Here is a 23,205-nt window from a genome sequence, read left to right on the forward strand (position 1 = left end):
CTGGATTATTGACTTAACATCAATCGTCAGGGATGTTGACATTTTCAATTTGAAAACAAACTCCTGTCTTTACAGCAGTTTCCAGATGTGTCCCACATGGAGCATAGGCAAAGTACTGACAGCGCTGTTTGCATGTGTCTCATCAGATACCGGACGTTTGTGTCAGAAGATGCGGGGCCCAACACACTTGTTGCCACGGTGCTGGCAAAGGACCCTGATGGGGATGGGATCACGTACAAAATCACCACAGGAAACGATGAGGGCAATTTTGTCATTGACAGCCAAAAAGGTAAGACTTCTCTATTATGCTTCAGTCAGTTGACAAGGTCACAGTGTTCTCTGACCTCACATCTTCATCACTCTTACACCGTAGTACAGTGTTCATACTCTGTTAGTCAAATATTGATTTCAGATGTTTGAAGTCCCACTGCGCTAGCATGTTGTCACCTTCCTGTAATAATGACCAAAGTAACTTTCTGCCAAAAGTGATTTTGCCCAAAAAGAAAGAGAAAAAAACAACAACTTCTGGCCAAAAATGACATATGCCAATATTTAAGGAAGGGGAAGCTTTCCAGCTTTGTGCTTAATATATTAAGTAATAGACAATGAATGCATATCAGCGAATCAGTCGCAGTCACATGGTAGCAATTCAGTGTACCAGGGCGTGCAAGAAAATTGAAGTGATTCCAACGTGACACTATATGTGTTTCCATTTACATTTTATTATGCACATTTTGAAGTATTGAATTTGAAAAGGTTGAGGGAAACTGCAACATTCAAACTAACTTCCTCAATTTTGGCAAAAAATGTTGTGTTCGCTTGAGGTGGTTTTTGGCTATTTCTAAAAAGAGTTAATGCGCTAAAGGGGAGATGGAAACGCATTTGCCAGATAAGTGCTGAAGTAGCCCAATTGTCTCCAAACATCCAGCACAGAGGACAGGACCTTCGGCTTGGAGCAGCCAGGGAGAGGCACTGTAGGCTGAGATGGGAGTGGTGGAATTGTCCCATCAACTGGTGGGTCTGTGTCTTACCAGAGGAACGAAACGCTGAATAATTTCAAAGTTTAAATCTCCAGGTCAAAGGAGAGGACTCTCCAATTTTCTGAGATGTGTGGTCCATGATGGTTTGCAACCTGAACATTTTATTTATTACAGCTATATGTAGCCTGATGAAATCATGCTTTGTGTAGCCTGCTTGAGTTGCCCCAAACCAGTAGATGGAAACTTTAATTAGCATTTTCTTGTTTTTTTCTTTTTCTTGCAACGTTTTAAAATTTTGGCCCAAATTCACATGGATAGAAGTGTAGCTGTTATAATCCCAGATGGCCTGGTCAGCGTATTTTTGATATTGAAGTTGAAAGGAGAATGACCAGGCTGGTTTGAGATTATACAGAGCTAACAGTAGTTCAGCTAACCAGTTGTGACATTCAAAATATGCAGGATACCAACTCTGAAAGCACAACAACATAACTATGTTATATTTTTGCAATAATTGGACAGTTGGGTTAAAATGCTGTTGCATGGTCGGGTAAACTCAAGTTCAGCTGTGAGAACAGAATTCGGTGCAAGCAAAATAAAAGCCCTGTGTCGAATCCAGTGTATGGGTGTGGAGATTATTTTCTTGTCACACTTTGAGCAACAACTGACATTAAGTATCACAGCCTTCCTCAGTACTGTTGCTGAGCATGTGCTGCCCTTCGTGACTGCCCTGTACCCATCTTGTAACAGCAGAACGACATGTCATGTCTCAACACTCAAAATTCTCAAAGTGATTTCTTGACACATGGTAATTAGTCCGGTGTGCACAAATGGCCTCCACAGTCACCAGATCTCCGTCCAATAGAGCAGCTCAGGGATGTGGTGGAACATGAGATTTGCATCATGGATGTGGACCGACGTGGACCAAAGGCATGTCGGTGCGCCTGTGTGTTACTGACCTACGGCATACGTCCAACACCTTGTAGAATCTACGTCATGAAAAACTGAAGGCAGTTGTTGCCATAGACACTTCTCTGTAAACGACACTGACTCATGTCTTTGCGAAGCATACGAGTCCTGACAGGTCAAGTCATGATGATATTAGTATATCAGCCAAAGTGTTAGGAGTGTTCCGACTTGGTAACAGAACACCCTCCCGGGGTTTATGCTCTCACATCTTCACTTCCTCTGAAGCAGGAACCACATGAAATAGGAAGCTGGGTTAATGGCGCTGCTGTCTGTCATCTCTTCTGGATGCTGTTTCATACATGTTCATCGTTTCTGTCGGCTGCACACCCACTCTGAGTCTTTATATCACATTATAGGGTAAAACGAGGACCTTTTGGAGATTCAATTACTTAAGACTTCAAGGAATAATTCCCTTTGTTCACCAGCAATGACATTCACTGCCAGCCGATAGCAGCTGTGTGGGTTATTTTTTCCATGAGAGAGAAGACTTGAAAGCACTCAATTTCATTTGCTATCACATGACTGCAGACTTTGTTTGCCATTGATCTTGATTATTTCCTGTTGAGTTTTACCACCAAGACCCAATTTCTAAATGGCATTGGTTGTATACAAAAAACTTTTCATTTTAAGTTACCTTCAACTAAATTAAGTTCTTAAAGGCAGAAAGATTTACGAAGGATTGTGGGAATTTTCAATCGGGATGGTTATAATATGTTTGTTTCTCATCAACTTTTTTTTCTGCACGTTTTGAAGTATTGCATTAGAAAAGGATGATATAAACGGCAAAATTAGAAATAGCTTCCTCGATTTTGCAAAAAAACGTTTCTGCGCTTGCTTGAGGTGAACTTTTGCTTTTCCAAAAAAGAGCTTAAGCACTAAAGGAGAGAAGCAAACACATTTACCAAAAGGTTTTGACTCTCTCGTCAACACACTCAGGTCTCCCACAGCGACGAGTCGGACTCGAGCTAAGACGCAACCGCTTCTGTGTCGGACGGCGACGGCTCCTCTTCTGTTTTTTTTTTCTCTCTCCCAATTGATTCACTTTTCTGGACTCTACAACAAATTAGCTAATTTCTTTCACAACAGTAATCTCTGCATTTCACTATAAAAAGTTTTTTTTTTTTTCTGAATCTGTGTTGTCTGGAAACATTGCATTCTGCTTATGTTCAACTTCTAAAAAAATAATCTAAAAGATCAAATTTTGATTATAAAAAAAAATTAAACAAACTGGATTATGTGGTACACCATTTGAGATAAATTTATTGAGAAAAACATTGGCATGTTCAATAAGCTTCTTCCTAGATGTAACTAAAAACGTTATGTGAACAAATGAAGATGTTCAAAACTCTTTTTTACAAATTAAAAAAGAAAACAATCATGATATATTACAGTAAAACTTTTAGCATGGAAAGAAACAAACCTCATCACAGCCAGTGTGGGAAGAAGTTGGACTGTTGCTGCTTTCCAAGCTGAAATAAAATAACTAAATGGTTAAAAAGCCATTTCATATTTTTCTTCTGGATCTAAAACCATTTCTGTCATAACTGACAGATTCATGACGTTGAAAAAACAAAAAAAACCAACATTCCTACGGTGCTGCCCCAGAGCAAGCCGAAGCACCACTGCAGACATATTAACTCAAAAATATAAAAAAAGGACCATGCATTAAAAGAGTGCTTCTGATTTCCTGTTTCCTCCTCCATCTCTCACCTAGGAAACGTGTCCATCGAAACAGCACTCAGAGTTCCCCTCCGTTAGCTTATAGGGATCACAAATAGCAACCTATATGATAACAAAATAAAGTACGTTTGCAGTATCCACTGGTGGGTCTGTGCCTTATCAGAGGCACAAAACTCTGAAAGTCTAAACTTTAAGGAGGGAAGAACTTTCCTGAGATGTGACGTCTATGCTAATTTGCAACATCTACTTCATGTTTATTACAGCCGTGCGTAGCGTCAACATCTGACGAATTACAGTTTGCGTAGCCTGGTTGATTTGCCCCAAACCAGCAGATGGAATTTGCATTTTCCTCTTTTCTTTCTTTTTTGCAACATCTTCAAAGTATGCTCAAAATTTGCTTGAGAATTGGATAGACCAAAAATATATATATTTTTTCTCCTTTAGACTTGAGTATCTATAGGCTGATGTTCTGGGGAACAAACTGCAGTTGGAAACAGATGTAGTCCCTCTCAGGAGCTGATGTAGCATCAAGTTTAGCATATTATCCTCCTTTAGATTCTCATATCGATCAGCTCTAATTGTGTGACAAACACTCCCTTCAAGTTCAGCTGCTGTGAGATATTTTCTCTCCTTTTGCATCAGATTGCAGTTATCCAAACCTGACACTGCATCGCAAACACAGCAGGATCAGAAATGATAAAGAGAAAATGGAGGAAGGACGCTCTCTGTCAACAAGTCTTAAAAATACAGGGCTCCGCTGGGATTGCTAGGTAACAGGCTGGGCTCCGCTGGGATTGCTAGGTAACAGGCGGGGCTTTGCTGGGTTTGCTAGGTAAGCAACCATAGGCAGTGCCTGGTGATTTGTGACATTACTTTCAGGAGAGTTTTCAAACGACTCATTTTCCAGACACCAAAAAATTAACCAATTGCCAAAAAACCGGCTAGTGTTTTTTAAGTGCTTGGCTTTTTTAAAAAGAAGCAGTAGAAACTCAAATGGACGAACAAAAACATAAAAACTATGAATTTTGCATCATAGGTCTCCTTTAACACTGAAATTCTTGGAGTCAGATTTTACAGAGTGTCTCTTCCATCTGAGCTGTGGGTCTCCAGCAGCTCCCCCAAAGTTATGGTGACCACCTTGACTGCTTCTCTGACCGATGCTGTCCTCAGCTGGAACACCTCAGAGAGATCTGTGATCTGTAATGTAATTTTAAAAAGATGGTTTGCACAGGATTTTATTTAGGAGCACTAGAATAGAGGGGGTTGAATAGATAGGCATGTCCCACTTTTCATATTTCTATCTGTTAAATAATAAAAAACAAAACACTTAGACTACGTCCTATTGGTCATTCACATAAAATCTCAACATTACATAGTGTGTGTTTTTTTAAGTTGAGGGGTTAAATACTTTTAATATAATGTGATTTTGGCTTTTCTTTGTCACAGACATAAAGACGACCTTATAGTGCTATGTTGCCATAATAATTAGCATTTTAAACATGTTTTAAATGTGAAATAAAACATTTACATATTAAACACCTTGAGCGGTGTATATTTTTTAAAATCTTGTTTCAGGTAACCTCTAGTAGTAATGGGTTTACAGTGAATTAACCGACAACCCCAGAAATGCATAAACACACACACACACACACACACACCCACACACCCCCCGACGCACACACACACCCAGAGGCATTATTCAGCCTGCCTGCAGTAAAATGGGAGAAGCAAAGTGTGACACCATAAGGCTTGTAATATGATCCAATATCTTGTTTCAAAGAGCCCAATATTTGGTCATTAAAAGTATTTTACGATTCTTATAATGGAAGCCGAGCACATTGTGTTCCTCTCTCCCTCTCCAGCTCATCTCATTCTCTCTGTGCTGCTGATGAAAATCTCTTCCAGCCTCTGCTTCCCTCCTGTTGCTACCTCCCCCCGTCACCCTCCCCCTGTCCGTACTCATCCTAAATGTCCGACAATCATTCAAGTGATTGTTTTCTTCCCTTCTGGCAGAAGCGGCCTCGCTGGCTCTGCTCGCCATGTTAATTTGTCTGTAACTCACCCCAGAATACAGTGTGTGTCCGCGAGATTTAAGGCGGCCATTAGGATGTGAGCGGGCCAGTCGATATGACGCTCCGGCTCTTCCTATTAAAACCCATAAATACAAAACGCTCTTCTGAATCAGAGGATGTATTTACTGGACTCCTAAAGAGAAATGTTGCTCTTAACAAACATGCATCTGTTATGAGCTTCATCATTTTTTTTTCAGCCTTCAAATCAGCTATTTTGAGAAATGATATTTGTCTGACATGGACAGATTTAGTTTAATCTTATGTTTTGGTGCGTTCAACTCGTACTGATCATCTTGTGTTTTATTTTTGTTATTTAGACTTCTGTTCTAAGCTTCTCGCCCCTTCATGTCTGCCATGATGTTCTGACCTGTATCTTCATGTAACAAACTATTTTTTACCTCAGTCTTTTTGCTTGCTTCCCTCTGGCAAACATACTGTAGTGTTAGCCTGCTTTAAAAAATACTCCCACTCATTATAAGGTTTTTTATTTCTTTCATCGTTTGATTTGTTTTCTTTTGTTCTTTGTCAATTTGCTCCATTTTTTGTTGTTGTTGTTGTTGTTGTTGCTGTGGGGTTATGTTGCTTCCTCTGTCCGTCTCTTATAACCCTGAATATTTGCTTCTGCATAATAAACTGAACGATAGAAAATATATACTGAGCACATGAAGAGAGAGCCAGTTAACTAGAAGTAGGAAGAACAACATTTCACCATAAACCTGCCATGATAAGTGGGTGTTTGAACTTTGGGCATCATCTGGGTTTCTGTTTAGATCATTTTCTTATCACTGGGTCAAATGGTTCTCCTTTGAGTTATTTATGCATTTATTATCACTAATACAGTTGGTATTGTTTCTGTATGCTAGTATTTATCTTCATTGTCTATGATAGTTTGAGGATTTTTTCCCTTTAGGTTCTGTGGTCTTCCATTCCTGTAGTTTTCCTTGCTCTGCTCATCTTTCACCCTTCCTCCTCCTGCTTCTCAGCACAGCCGTTATCCATCACCTTATTCTCCTCTCCTCAACTGCTCCGACTTCACTCTGACTAGCTCCTCTGGTTCTCCTGTCATTTCACTAGCGCTTTGGTTTCATTGATCTCCACGATCTCTTTCCGTGTTTCTTCATGTCAGTCTGTTATTTACTCCATTATATCCCGTTGTTACGTACAAGTTTTCTTACTTTTTCATGAATTGTGTATTCTATGAGGATCTCCAGCTCTTGACTCAAACATCGTCATCTCACATGTGACAACCAGGTAGCCCGCACAGGACGTTTGACACAGAAAAAGATAGTTCTAGTATTTTTTAATCCACAGTCTATTGAAATAAAACTCATTTAGAGCCACAAATGTTACGTGACCTTTTGGAAATAAGAGATAAATGTTTCTGCTAAGTCTGTTGTTGTCATTTTTAAACTGTCACTTTTTTACTTCTATTTTTAGGTTTTGGCATGAAGAACAGCATGAAATTTTGTAAAAAAAAAAAAAAAAAAAAAAAAAAATAATAATGATAAAAGGATCAATATATTTTCTTTGGTTGGATGTTGATATTTGTGGGGAAAATAAAGACAAAAACTAAACCTACAAATCATCTTATTGAGGATATTCAATGCATTTATTCCAAGACAAAGATGAATAAATTTAGAAAATCTGCAATTTTTTATTAGATCCACATTTAAAAACATTAGTTGGTTTTTATTGTTTTTAAGGGATTAGGAGCCATCATGGAAGGAAAGAGCCACTGCAGACTCCTGAACTAGACAAACAATACTTGGTAAGATTCTGTTTTGCAGCATAATATGCAAAACATATTATGCATATGAATTTCTTATCAATAAGGCCCCAAAAATATGTATTTACTGAGAAAAAACAAGAATATGTTCCTGCTGTACAGTATTTCAATGTCTTTCTCGCACTTTGCTGTTTGTCTTGTATTTGTTTTGTGCAGATCCTGATTTCATTTCTAAGTTTATCTTCCAACTTTCCCCTCCATCTGTTTGGTCCCTCCTGGCTATTTTCATGAGAAGTGACAGCTGCCTGCTGAACCCCCAGGAAACATCCTCTGCCTTTCCATTAAGTGACGATATGCGCTGGCCTTGTTAGCCCCTTTTGGCCCTGATCCAGACTCACACACACAGAGTCAAATTCACAGTAATAATCACATATTTATGTACATGAAATCCAACTTGATTGCCTACAGAAATGGTCTAGTTTTTGATCGTCCACATGCATCTCAGCACAGACCCTTCTTAACGAGCTGAAAAGAAACATGCACTGACATGAAAAACGATACCCACCAAACACACACACACGCCAACGCCATTAAAGATGGAAAACACTCCTATGTATTTATGCAACGCTGCTTTAAACTCACAGAAGACCATCGACTTCTCCACGCTCTCCAGGCCTTAACCCACACTATAGGGACACGTCTCCTAGATTCAAACAGACACATGCTGAATGCTTTGTTCTTGGAATGTCCCGAAACCTTTTCCATGTCCCATTTTCAGCCACTTACCCAGCATGTGTTGCTCTCAACTGAGCCTTTTAGGCCCTATTAGATGTTTATGCCGATGCTAGGCAGAGTAAAGCTGGGATCAGACTCCGGGGCGCCTCTGGCTCTTCCTATATATGTAGCATAGCAGGCAGGCTGTAGCTGCTCTCTGCCTCTGCCAGCTGCCTTTATTGAACTGGTCGCATTTTTTTTTTCTTTCTGGTCATCTGCCTCAGTTCATTAGGTCTGAGTGCACTCCACCACACGGCCGGAGTAGAGTGGTTGAACGTGTTTTGTTGGAATGTTTTTTGTTTTTTCCTTAAAATCACTGTTTTTGGGTTCAGTGTCCAAACTATCCTGTTGAGAGATGAGAGTTTCTGCACCGGTTCTTCAGGTAGCTGCTGCTGGCATTTGTTCTTGGATAATTAGGTCATGTTGAGAGATTACAAAGATGTGAGGGAGACACAGAGTTTGTTAAACCTGAATGTTTCAGTCCTGCTCCAGGTCTCAGATCTGAATAGAAGAAGAGGTGGTTTTAAAGCAGGTGCACTGCAAAAAACACAAAATCTTATCAAATATTGTTAGTAAGCTTCGAGAAATAGAAGCTTGTTTTAAGTCAATAGTTCCCTAATATTGATGAAGATTGGCAGATTATTTTTGAGGATTTGAGTTTTTCTGTGTGTTTATTTTAGGTTTCTGTGTCTATTGAGTCTCCCTGTTGTCCTGTCTTCCCCTTGATTGTTCCCAGCTGTGTCTCATTCCCTGATTACCCTCTGTGTATTTAATTCCACCTGTGTTCCTTGTTCCTGGTCGGGTCCTTGTCTTATCTGTCTTGCTGTCAAGTTGTCTTGTCTGGACTGTTGTCAGATGTCTTTTGGTTGCCAGTTGCTACCAGTTTTGAGCTTTAGCGTTCTGCTCATTCTGTGCTGCCTGGATTCTTTTACTTTGTATTTCTGACATCAATTCTTCATTAAATTATCTCCTTCACATCAACCTGAGTCCTCTGCGTCTGCCTCACCACCTCTCCACTGCAAGTCCTGACAATTTTCTTTATAACAAGACATGTTTCCTTGTTAAAATGAAAAAATCTGCCTCGGGAATTAGATTTTTTTTCCAATATTCAGGAATTATTTACTAAAAGCAAACTCCTAAATTTTGCTGAAATATTGCTTATATGTTGGTTTTGTCTTATTTCAGGTTTATGGTGATATGTGCACTAGAAACTGGACAAGTGCTTGGTAGGATTTTGTGTTGTTACAGTGAGCACATCTCATACTTTCTTGCAGATCCACCATCGGAATAAAGCCTGAGAGCCAGTTCAGTCATGACTCTTTGCTGTTGAAGCTGTGATTCTCTTTGTCTGCAGAGATATTTAAACTCACAGACTTTGACATTTGGATGCCATCAAAGTAAGCACTGACCGGCCGAACGTGATTGTGATGCTTTTAAGACCGGACAGAGCAGATGATGTTGTATAAAATATCTGTAATGTTGGCGTCATAGTCTGCAGGAATTGTGCTTTCACTGCAAAACATTAGATCATAAACTGGTTGGCCTTAGATTTAAGACCTAAAATCACACCTGCCTTTGAATGCTGTTCACAACAGGACCACGTTGAAAAGGAGAGGACAGACCGCTGTCGGTGCACTAATGTCTTACACCGGGGCGACTGTGGTTCTTTGGTAGAGTAGTTGTCTTGCGATCGGAAGGTTGTAGGTTTGATTCCAGCTTCCTCCTGCCACATGTCGATGTGCCTCTGGGCAAGGCACTTAACCCCAAATTGCCTACCGATCTGCGTATCATCTGCGTATCGGTGTATAAATGTGTGTGTGTTTGTGAGTGCGACTGGGTGAATGTGACTCTAGTGTAAAGCGCTTTGAGTGGTCAATATGACTGGAAAAGTGCTACATAAGTTCAGTCCATTTACCATTTCTATTTACCACTTAAACTATCAATGGAGATTTGTACAAAAAACAAAAATAGAAAAATAATAATAGTGGTGCTGACGTTAGCATTGGGGACGTCTGTGGTGCTGCTACATGTTTAGCATTGAGATGCTAAATCAGTCTTCAGTAGCTTCGCTGATAGGCACAGCATGAACACAACAATAGTCTTTTCCAGCATCTCAGATCAGTGAATTCTCAGTGGGCCAAGGCAAGACAGCTCTTTTGTCCATTGCTTGTGGTTGTCATTGCGTATCAGATTTACGGACGTACCAGAAACACGGAAATTTGAAGATTCCATCTGAAGACTTTTGTATGTAAAATCAACATGCTCTTAGTTGCGTTAAAATCTTTGTAATTAATTCGTAGAAATTGTCATGTTAAAGTCCTGGCCCTAATTTGTAGGCGATACATTTTATGTTATTTATTATATGCAGGGAAAGGGCTGAGTGCTGTTACCTTTTTTTAAAGAAAAAACTCGAACTAAATCCCCACTGAGCCCGTTCTGTGTGAACTCAGTTCTCTCTACGGTTGTTCAAAAACATGCATGTTGAGTTGCATGTCTCAGGTCTCTGTTGGATCTCACTTGTTTGTGGAAAATCTTGATCCCAGTGCAGCAATGTTCAAGTTGTTGCTTTATTGAATTTTAATGTATTGTTAATGGCGCAGCATGGATAGTTCAGTGTTTTTGTTGGGGATTTCAGGGACTTTGTGGATGAACAATTTTCTTATAAATGAAAGGGAAAAAAATAGCACTTTAAGAATATTTCAAGTATTCTCCTTTGTGGCTGTTGATACACAATGAAAACACTGAGAGCCAGCAGCTCAAAAATGTGATTTTTGTATGAATCTATAAAAGACTCATGTCTTGGTTGACCAAAATGTTCATGGTTGATTTCACTGCCTTAAGTTTTAACTTGAATCAACATCTTTGTGAATATGTTGCAAGATTTGTAAACCTTCAACTAGTCTTGTTGCCTGGCTTGATAGTAAGGCTGTAATAATTGTTGTGGTTTTGTATCCTATGCTACAGTTGATATTTGCCAAAGGAAGCATTTATTTTATCGCAGAGTAACAATAACAACCAGGGTTGGGTTAGATGTAGCTGTGAAATATTAAAAGAATTGCGTCCTCTATTATCTGGCCTATAACTTTCTGTGCATCTTTTGTTATGACAAAACTATCAAAATAGCAATTTTATTCTCACAGAAACTTTTTCTTTCTTCTGTTTTTAGTCAAAATAATCAGTACATTCATATAGATGGAAACTTTCTTTTATTTGGATTCTTACAGTTCCCTGCATCTACTCTTTTTTTTCTTCCTGGATTCTTTTGCATTTACTCTCCATAAGCCTCAACACAGCATCATGTTGCCTCTACCGTACTTAATGGGGGATACTGAGAAGTTTTAATTTTACCAAACACAAACAGATTTCAGATTTAGGCCAAAAACTTCCATTTTGTTCCCATTCGACCTGCTCACCTTCTCCCACATGTTTGCTGCTTGTAGCAGACTGTGAGTTTGGCTTTTTGTAGCAGTCTTTCAGTAATGGTTTTCTTCTTGTCACTCCTCTACAAACACCAGTTTTATGTAGTGCATCAATGACAGTATTTTTGTTGACAGAATCCTCCATTTGAGCTTTGACTCTCAGTGACCCCCGTTTGCATATGTTGCTATAATTAAAAGTTTGCATAGCAGAGGTGTTCAATTTGACAACACACGGACCGACTAACACCATGTAATGCTTAACAACAAGCATTACATGGGCAGCCTTTCATATCATTCCATAAGGAAACCACTCAAGGTGTTTGCAAAGCATCCCAAGCTCCCCGTGCATCAATTCCTCAGAGCATCTGTGGGAAGTGTCAGAAAAACAACTGCAGTCCACGGAGATCTCTCTCTCTACAACCCACTTTACCCAGAGGATCGTCTGTCATCTTCCTGCTGTCACTGGGCTGTTCTGAGTTGTGGATAATCAGTAGAGGTAGCTTTGAAACGTCTGGCTCTGCAGTTAGAGTGTGTCCACTCTGAACACAGTGAAGCTGCTGATGTCTCTGCATTGCTGTGCTTTTATTTTACCAGCACTGACTAACAGTTCACTTTTACTCTTAATACAGAGCGAGAGCGAAGAACCGTGAAAAAAAGGTTGCTTCTGTAGATTTTCCATAATCAAAAATCTGATTTTATCATCAAACAAAATGAATCTGTCTTAATAAATTCACACTGCATAACCACATCTTTGGTCCAGTCACACCCATGCCGGTTTCATGACAAAACGGAGTGATGAAAGCAATAAAACAGAATCTGTATGACAACATGAAGTAGGCTCAAAGATATCGCAAAGTAATATAGCTTCACTAATTAACATATTCAAGAACAGATTATAAATAAAAAGTCACTAGCTGCATTTCCATTGGCCACATAATTGTGCAATATGTCTTACTACACCACTTAAACTATCAATGTAGATGGTGTACAAAAATCAAAAACAAAACAATAATAATAGCAAATAAATTTGCTTAATGGAAACACACCAATTTCAAAAAAGCTCGTTTTTCAATAAAAGGTTTTGGCGCTAGGATTCCGCATCACACGAGTCACATGATCAACAACTGAATGTTGCCCGCTGGCACAAACCACGAAGAAGACAACAGGAAGAAGTTGAAGGGTGATTGAGTTGCAGGTTTTTTAATGACTTGTTGCTTGAACAAACTTATCCTTGTGTGATTTTAATTTTGTTTCTTATTTAATGGAAACACTGCAATTGCGAAATTGTTTTGGGTTTTTTTTCTTTTACATTAGCGGAATCACAAGTACTGTCATTTATCAGTTTGGAAATAGCTACAAAAAGAAAACTAAATTGAATTTTTTTGGAGTGTCCTAGTCAAACTCTGGAGTTGAATTGTATTGTACTGCTAAGGCCTGACCTTAAACAGGTCACTGGTGGTCTAAAACAATCCAATTTGGTTTTTTAAAGGCAGATATTTTGAATTACATTTAAATGTTTGCATTGCTGTGGATTTCTTTTCACACACTCCCTCCATCCTTCCTACAGTCATCTTGGCTTCTACTTTTATGAGCAGCAGAATTGAAGGAGGTTTTATGCAGGTTTATTTCTTTCTCCCCAAATACATCTAAATCCCTGTAGTTGCAAATCAGATAAAGTGTTGCTTTTATCAAATGTAGGTTTTAAACAGACAGTTCAATGTCAGCAGCTGACAGAAAAGTCAGTCAGATGCCTTGAAGTGGATTCCTGCTGAGTAAATGTTGAGTTTTCTGTGACCCGGATTTGGCAGCATGTGCTATAAGCTACCACTTAGGACCCAACGCTTAGCTAAAACTTTACAGCAAAGAAAGCGTAGTATGGGGTGAAGCATAGGGCAAGACTGTACGTTAACTTTTCCTCCTCTGAGGAGAAAAACAGGAAAAGGAGTTACAGTTAAACATGGATCTGTTGTTTTTAGTGTATATTGAATTAGACTTAGGAATAACACAAAAGAAACTATTTCAGTGTGAGATGTTTTGATAAATGAATTTGCAGATTTTTTAAATAAAAGGTTTTACAAAGGACATTGTAAAAGAAAAGGCTTTTTAATTATTTTTTTTTATTTATCCAAGGTCATGTAGCTAAGTTGCTGCAACTTTCTTGATTGAAGTTAAAAATGCCTCTTATTGTTGCACTACTCGCTGATCTCTGGTTTAATCAAACCCTGCTTATGAAATGATTTGTTTATAGTTACAAAAAGTAGTTAAGAAACGAATAAATGACAATATCTGGATAGAAAATTTAAATATGGAGCCAAGATACAATTTTCCTCTCCCGTTTTGTTAGTTGACTGGTTATTAGAGACATTAAAATGAACTGATTGATGATGATTCACAGACAGTTTCATGAAATTGTTTTTTGTTTGGGAGGAGATCTGCATCCCAACACAGAGATAGTTTATGTAGGAACCCATCTGTGTAGGAGTTAATTTCAAAATGGATCACACAGATCAACTATAATTTCATAACTTATAGTAGATTTTGACTTGGCAAACTTATTTCACTTTTACAAATGTTTATTTAAATGGGCGGTATTTTGCAATATAAACTTTTTTTGAGCTTTACATCATGAAAAAAACACAATTTTGCAATTGCGGTGTTTCCATTAAATAAGAAAAGAGATTTAAATCACCTAAAAAACAAGTTTGTTCATTAACTGGGTCAATAAAAAACACTCCGTGCTATGATGCTCCAACTACTTCCTGTTTTCAACCCATGGGTTGGGTCAGAGGCAATAATTGCACAGTTATATGGTCAATGGAAACGCAGTTGGCGAGAAAGTGGCTATCCAATTTTCAGATGAATTGTTCCCAAACCTGATCAGCTACCTTGAGGTGTTAACCAAAGCTGTTCATCTACATGGATTCATTCACTGGGGAGCCAATCATTCACAAACATTACCTGGACAATAAGGTCAGAAACTCAAACAGAATGTATTTCTAAAATAGCTTTAAAGATTGAGTGCATAAAATACTTGTATTTTTATTTAGTATGGTTCTCTCCTTAGAAGCCACTTGATTAATCAGTGTCTGTCTTTGGTTGCCATGTTTCACGCATGTTGCAGTTGCAGTGATTTGGCTGCTGCGTGCAGTAGACGCACAAAACTAGGATAAAAAAAACAATGATCGTTTTGGGACTTTAATCTGTCACATCAGTCCCCCTGGTCTGCTAGGCAAAGATAGAAGGATGAATAGCACACATAAATGCGTATCTACAGTAAGCACATATATGATTACAATTTCAGGGTCGGAGCTGCAACAGCAGTCAAATGGGGACATGACAACAGTGGCACCCGCCGCTGTCTCTGAAGATAAGGAGGATGTAATAAGTGTGTCCACACTTTTGGCCCACACACGCGTACACAAACACACACAGACAAGGTAAACAGAGCGCGGAATGATGAGATGCATACAGAGTGGAGGAGAGTCATTCAGAGCACAGAGTGGGATGCAGATGAGACGCCTACAGCAGACTGAAAGAGTCAGTCGGAGGAAGGGAGAAATGGGATGCAGCAGCAGCGCTACAAAGGGAATACCAATCAATTTAACATCGGGCGATCCCAAATAATGACAAACGCTGGAGATAAAAACCGACACAGAGTTATCCTCTGGCATTTGTGGAGAGAACGGTGCTTTAATTTAGCTCTATGCACTTTGTTGGACTCATTTGTCGTGTTTGCCCTTCACCACAAGCTAACAGAACTTTTCCACATGAGAGGAAGTTTGATTTGAGGTGAAATATTTCAGCGCGGTCAAAAGGTATTTGCCGCTGTACAGATTTCAGATTATCAAGCAAAATCTGAAATTAGACAAAGGTAACTTCAAGTAATACAGAAACATTCTAAAGACGATTTAGATTATTAAGGCCACATAATGTGCATTATTTATGCATTATTTATGCACATTATGTTTGTGCATAAATAATCAGACCCTGAACCCTTTTCTGCAACGACTATCACAGGATGTTTGTGGAGTCCTTTTCATTCAGATTCATTGGAAGGGTTTTGAGCATCAGCATCCTGTTGGAGGCCCCAACATAGCACCTGAATCAGATTTAAGCAAAGTCTTTGACTAGACCGCTTCAAAACCTTCATTCTGCTTTTTTGAACCATTCGAAAGTGGACATTCTATAGTACTGCATGACCTAAGTGTTCCTGGCCTCTGCATGGGTCAGAATGATGGCCAGACATACTCAGTGATTTAGTTTGCTGGAGTGCAGAATTCATTGTTTCATCGATTACAAATCGTCACTCATGTCCTGAATCAGAGTGACAACCATGGAGTCATCACACAACCCCCATATCTGATTGACAGTATGTGGGCTTTTTTCTAGAAGGCTGGATAATTTTATTCCAAATGTTACAGGAAATCCACCTTCCAAAAATGTTCAGTTTCTTGCAGCCAATGCAAATAAATATGTGTAAGGGTGTGTGAATGACTGATTGTAGAGTAAAGTGTGACGTGGATGCAGACCATTTAACATTTCAATCATCAGTCCACAGAATGTTTTCTGAAAGGTTTTGGGGATTACCAAGTTTTAGAAATCTGAGTTATAGTTGCAACTCTATCATTTATGGCATTTTGCATCATTGTGAGCCAAAGGCCAATCACACTTAGCTTATGCAGCACAATGATCCACAGTACACTAGCAAATCCACTTTTCTAACTAATCCACCATTAGCAATGGCCTTTTGTGGATCATTGACCACAACTTCTATAGAGAAGTCTGTGGAGTCAGTCAGGAGTGGTGGGATTGTGATGGGATGAGCTTCACAGACGTTAATTTGTTTCCTTATGTCATAATTACAATTACAATTTTCAGCCATTGTTTATGTCCAGATTTACTCAGTCTGGCTTCTTTTGGTGCAGAATTCACATCAATGACATAAAAGTCGTATAAAATGGGACATGACTATTATTTTCATTGGCCTGCTGTGTGAACATCGCATAAGGCAGAAAATCAATAGGGTTTGGATGCTGAGAGGTCAAAGGTTTGACTTTTATTATGACTTTTATAAGGTCTCAATAAATGCAGGTGGTTAATCATTTTTTAGTAAATAACAAATTAATGATAAAACCCATTAAACTGTTAAAATATCAATAGAAAGCTATGAGGGGACGTTTAGGACAAAATTTACGTTTTGTCTCTCACACACTACCAAAAAGTCTCGCATACTCCAAAAAAGTAGCCACGCACACTCCAAAAAATTACGTTTTGTCTCTCACACACTACCAAAAAGTCTCGCATACTCCAAAAAAGTAGCCACGCACACTCCAAAAAATTACGTTTTGTCTCTCACACACTACCAAAAACTCTCGCATACTCCAAAAAAGTAGCCACGCACACTCCAAAAAATTACGTTTTGTCTCTCACACACTACCAAAAACTCTCGCATACTCCAAAAAAGTAGCCACGCACACTCCAAAAAATTACGTTTTGTCTCTCACACACTACCAAAAACTCTCGCATACTCCAAAAAAGTAGCCACGCACACTCCAAAAAATTACATTTTGTCTCTCACACACTACCAAAAACTCACGCATACTCAAAAAAATAGCCACGCACACTCAAAAATTACTCACGCACATTCAAAAAATACTCAAATTGCGTATACACACACTACTAAAATGTCACACACACACACACAAACGTTAACTTTCTCGCTCACATACACTACTATCAGCTCGCTCACATACACTACTACCAGCTCGCTCACATACACTACTACCAGCTCGCTCACATACACTACTACCAGCTCGCGCACATACACACAAACGTTAACTTTCTCGCTCACATACACTGCTAACAGCTCGCACACACACAGACGTTTATCTCTCACATACACAAGACTAAAGTTGAACACACACACAGTACTAAGACTCGTTTTATGTATGTGTGAGAGCGAGACTTTTTATGAATGTGTGAGAGCGAGACTCTTTTTGAATGTGTGAGAGCCAGACTCTTTTTGAATGTGTGAGAGCGAGACTCTTTTTGAATGTGTGAGAGCCAGACTCTTTTTGAATGTGTGAGAGCGAGACTCTTTTTGAATGTGTGAGAGCGAGACTCTTTTTGAATGTGTGAGAGTTGTCACGGAAGAGGCGGGGCATAATTTTTGGATCAAACTGCGCATGCGTAGATCCTAAACTATAAGTTTCGATTGTTGACTCACTGTATGTTCTATTACTTAGTATATTTGTGCTTTTAAATATATATAGAACGTTTAACTTTCTTGTAGATTAAATGTGCTATAGAAATAAATGAATCTGATTGATTGATTAAAAATAGCAAAATTGCTGTAGTACAATCTGTCCACTGGGTGCCAGTATTACAGGAATTATTAACCGGCGCCAACTAGTGCCGAAGAAGAAAGAGTTTGCTATACCGAACATGGCTAACTCTAATTCGAAACGAGAGAGAATTGGTCAGGCAGCTGCCATTTTAAACACCATTCTATCTTCTCCGGAGGCAACCAGCACTTTGACAGGCGCATTAAACGATTCAACGACTGCCCGCAGTGCTACAATCTGGCACCCAGTGGACAGATTGTACTACAGCAATTTTGCTATTTTTAATCAATCAATCAGATTCATTTATTTCTATAGCACATTTAATCTACAAGAAAGTTAAACGTTCTATATATATTTAAAAGCACAAATATACTAAGTAATAGAACATACAGTGAGTCAACAATCGAAACTTATAGTTTAGGATCTACGCATGCGCAGTTTGATCCAAAAATTATGCCCCGCCTCTTCCGTGACAACTCTCACACATTCAAAAAGAGTCTCGCTCTCACACATTCAAAAAGAGTCTCGCTCTCACACATTCATAAAAAGTCTCGCTCTCACACATACATAAAACGAGTCTTAGTACTGTGTGTGTGTTCAACTTTAGTCTTGTGTATGTGAGAGATAAACGTCTGTGTGTGTGCGAGCTGTTAGCAGTGTATGTGAGCGAGAAAGTTAACGTTTGTGTGTATGTGCGCGAGCTGGTAGTAGTGTATGTGAGCGAGAAAGTTAACGTTTGTGTGTGTGTGTGTGTGACATTTTAGTAGTGTGTGTATACGCAATTTGAGTATTTTTTGAATGTGCGTGAGTAATTTTTGAGTGTGCGTGGCTATTTTTTTGAGTATGCGTGAGTTTTTGGTAGTGTGTGAGAGACAAAATGTAATTTTTTGGAGTGTGCGTGGCTACTTTTTTGGAGTATGCGAGAGTTTTTGGTAGTGTGTGAGAGACAAAACGTAATTTTTTGGAGTGTGCGAGGCTATTTTTTTGGAGTATGCGAGAGTTTTTGGTAGTGTGTGAGAGACAAAACGTAATTTTTTGGAGTGTGCGTGGCTACTTTTTTGGAGTATGCGAGACTTTTTGGTAGTGTGTGAGAGACAAAACGTAAATTTTGTCCTAAACGGCCCCTCATAGAAAGCTGTTTGTTTCAGCATCCAATAAGTATTTCTTAAAATGAAATTATAGTGAACAGCTTTTCAATCCATCCAGGAGTTTGTGATAGTTTTTGTGGATATTTTTGCAATTAAAAGTCACAAATTTTGAGGTGCTGATTTAGAAATATTTGTGCAAAGATTTTACAATATTTGCGCTAATGTATGATGCCAAATGTGGCTTTTCACCATATCAACAACGTGACATCCAGTGAAGCTGAACAGTCACTTATACCCAATGGTTTTGGCCAATTTTGAGAAAAATTTGCAGTAAAATCTGAAAAAAGGGTGAATATTGCATGAATTTTGTGGGTTTGTGAAAAACTGACGGGACTTACTGATCTAATGTGGAGTCCAGAGGGCCGCATGAAAAGCTACGGCGAGCCAGATTTGGCCCCAGGGCCTTGAGTTTGACACAAGTGATCTAGTGGAATGAAAAACACTGGAAGGCTCTGGGTTCGTTTGAGGTCGGTCATATTGACTGAAATGTCTGAACTCGATCCCTCCATAAAGACGTGGCAGTGTGCTAACTGCTGCCTCCGCTGTGTTTGGCTGCAGGTTTGATCCGGCTGCGCTCCAGCCCGCCGCCTCGCCTGCAGGGCGTGGAGTATGTCCTCAACGTCACGGCCACAGATGACAACGCCTCGGGCGGGCCGCAGGCGCTGGCCTCCACGGCGCAGGTCATAGTGGGAGTGGACGACGTGAACAACAACAAGCCCGTCTTTGAACAGGTACGACGCACCATCACACGTTGGCGTTATCGAGTGCGAGTTTAGCTCGTTCCACTTCCCCAAGTGGTTTGCTTTCAGCTTCCATAGCAGCTCTGCGGTTCTATTTCACTTCTCCTAGACGAATCTAAAACTTTCCTCTCCAAGTATCGTTCCGCTGCCTTTCCATCCCGTGGAAGTGTTCTCCATCATTTCTCTGTATCCATGTCTTTGTCTTCCTATCTCTTCTCCTCATTAGTCCCTATCTCTCTCCTCTACAGGAGCGATTAGCGAGCATGACCCTCATCTCTTTCCTCGCATCTCCATCCTACATCATCTCGGTCTTTTAATTAAGGCTTTAAGGGATGTGGGGGAAATCCCGACCGACCTGCTCTAGAAGAGCTGCCTCTCCACCAGCTTTTTTTTCTTCTTGCCATGTTTCAATTTTAAATGAGGCGACTTTTCAGCCCCCTGAGGTATCCCAAGCCAAGAATAGGAGGTGTGTGTGTGTATGTGTGTGTGTTGCTGCTGAGTAAAGCCTGCTTACTCTCTTGTGGGATGAAAGTGAAACGGGAAGTGTTTCCCTTTCTGCTTCATATCCTGTTAGCCAGGCTACAAGAAGACAAAGGGGGATTCTGTGTCTTTTAAGGGATAATGTTGGACCAATGGAAATGAGCTGCAGAAGTCAAAATTAAAAACCAGCCTTACTTTTAAGCTGCTAATGATTCCAAATTCGTTTAGATCGGAGTCGTTTTTGTTGTGTTTTCATCTCTCGCTGAAACGTTACAACTGAAAACACGGTGAACTGAAACTTCACGCTCAGTTTTCTCTCGGGGGTTTTCTGTTGTGTATTCCACTTCAATCGCTTTTCTCTTCCTCTTTAACCAGAGGCTGATTGAAAAAGACAAACAGTCTCCTGGTACCTGACATTTGCCTCCTCCAAGACAAACTGAAACGTTCAAACTATGAACAAAAATATGAAAGTATGAAAAGGTAAGAAATGTTTTCAATAAGGATGTGATTAAAAGAAAGTTCTGGAATGAAAACGATTAAGTGTAAGGTGGATTGCAAAGGTCTTCTCAAAGAATTTTTAAAATATTTTGTTACATTACAACCAAAAATGTGTTTTGTTGAGATTTTATGTGATAGACTGACTCAAAATGTGTAATTGTGGAAATATCAAAAGTGATGATGGACTGAACAGTGCTGCATGAGAGCTTCAAAGTCTGTTGATTCAGAAGGAAGACATTTTAGAAAACTAACCCTGCACTGCAAAACCACAAAATCTTTTTCCATGTGTAACAACGTCTGAAGTGAAATAATCTGCCATTGGAACTAGCACTGTTTTATTAATATTAAGAAATTATTGACTTAAAAGCTCCTATATTTTTCTGACAAGTTACTTATCAGTTGGTTTTGTCTTATTTCAACTGTAATGAGATATTTTCACTAGAAACTAGACCAAAAATACTTGTTAAGATTTTGTGGTTTTGCAGTGTGCTTTAAATTTCCTCTTTTTCCCGTTTGCTCACCGGTATTCTTTAGCAAACCCTGCTGGCCTTCATGTAACTGTTTCTCTAAAGACATTAAATGACACACAGGTGGACTCTCTTTTTTTTTGCGCCTACAGTATTTATTATTTTCACTTATTTTTTAGATGTATTTTGAAATAGAGAGCATTGTCCACGTCCAATTTTCATTTTTCTTCCCCTCCGGTCGGGCACTACGATCTACTACATAAAGTCTTGAGTAAATATAAATAAGTTTCTTGTTTGTAATGTGGCAAAATGTGGAAAAGAATGTGATTCAGTTTGTAGAACACCATAGCTCATCTACTGAAGACGACCTGGGGTTAGACTCTGTGTCCTCTGTCGCTCACAGTCAGCATCTGGACAGACGCCCTGATCTTGTTTGGACTCCAGATCTTTGGACGTGCCGCAGCCTCTCGGGCCTCTGGGCAGCATTCAGTAGACCAAGACGGCAAAAGAAAGAGACAAAAGCACAGAAAGGTGGTGATTCGGAGCATAACAGGTTCTTGTATTTCCCAGTGGCAGTGGCACTGCAGACACACAGCCACTGATTGCATTCATTACTAACCTTTAGCCTCATGGCGTGGGCTTGTCAAATACTAGGAATTTGTAACGCAACATGAATGCTGCAGCTGTGGGGTTACAATGCCCATGATGCTGCTTTATGTAATAATATAATTACATTTTCACCAGTTATTACAAAAATGCAGAGATTAGTCTTTTTTAAATTATTTTTTAGAAATGATCATGTTCTAATGCTGCGTTATGTAATAAACAGTAGCAAACCACTGTTTATGTTCATCCTAATCAGTATAATTTCTATTAAAGATCATGTTTTTTTTTGCATTTTTATGCCTGATTTTATTACATTATTACATTACATTACATTACTTCATTACTACATAATGAGACATTACAAGGAATAACAGATTGTTAACATGATAGTGTGATTAGTCATTTTGTGACAGCTTCCATTGCAGCGTTTACCCGACGTGGTCAAATGAGAGAAATTAATACAATCACAACAATCTGACGTGATGATCTTTTTTGAGGTTGATTTCAGTGAAAATCATCTTCAGGTGGAACAAGGAGGAAAACAATGTAATCTAAGGATGAACAGTGATGCAATCAGGCTGATCCATTTCAGGTTGTTCTCTCGCTTATATTAGTGCTACATTTACATCAGAGAATTCAGCTGGCTGTCATGGTAAATATGAGTCTTTGATGGCTGCAAGGTCCTGACCAAGGGATTTAAAGCTAAGGTGGCTGGACGCGATATATTTGGACTGTTTTAAAGATAAAGAAATGATAAATCAGTGACCTGCAGCAGTACATGGCTGCAGACATGGGAGTTCTGATTTTGTTGGGACCTACAGTTTCCTGTTGGACAGTTATTGAGACGGCAACTATCTCTAACAATTTGCATATTTAGCAGTTTGTTGCTTGTTTTATTATTATTATTTTTCAGAGTTTAAAGTTAGTAATATCAATTCAGTGGTTTACAAGCAGAGACTTGTTCACTGTACCCTGAGTAATCCCGCTACACACCGAGCCTGACATTTCACCTGCTTAATGCATCGTGCATCTCATCGCATTTTCTTTTTTTTGTTGTTTGTTTTGGTTTGTTTTCGTGTAAACCATTTGCTCCGAATAACCTGCGAACAATTTGTCTCGCATTAACAAGCCGTTTGTGACACACCGCACTCCCCGTGACCCTCTGGGTTAATTGTGTTGGCTGAGTAACTCGATCTAATTCACGAAGTGTTTGCTCCCTGTGAAGAGGGGCGAACCAAATGGAACACGAGTGGATCTGAAAATGAGGCGGCGCCAAGGGAGGAACGGGCTGGCTGCCTTCCCTAA

The 23,205-nt window shown here is 39.3% G+C and overlaps 1 protein-coding gene across 1 annotated transcript in view; it reads left to right on the top strand.

The window, feature by feature from the left end:
- LOC116718043 (neural-cadherin) overlaps positions 1-23,205 on the top strand; it is a 322,864-nt gene that overhangs the window by 133,605 nt on the left and 166,054 nt on the right. Inside the window, exons 7-8 of the mRNA XM_032559667.1 lie at positions 147-289; positions 19,668-19,840. Coding sequence (XP_032415558.1) covers positions 147-289; positions 19,668-19,840 — 316 coding nt within the window. The remainder of the gene's footprint in view (positions 1-146; positions 290-19,667; positions 19,841-23,205) is intronic.

This window comes from Xiphophorus hellerii, chromosome 4 (genome assembly GCF_003331165.1).
Source record: "Xiphophorus hellerii strain 12219 chromosome 4, Xiphophorus_hellerii-4.1, whole genome shotgun sequence".
NCBI classification, from domain to species: Eukaryota; Metazoa; Chordata; class Actinopteri; order Cyprinodontiformes; family Poeciliidae; genus Xiphophorus; species Xiphophorus hellerii.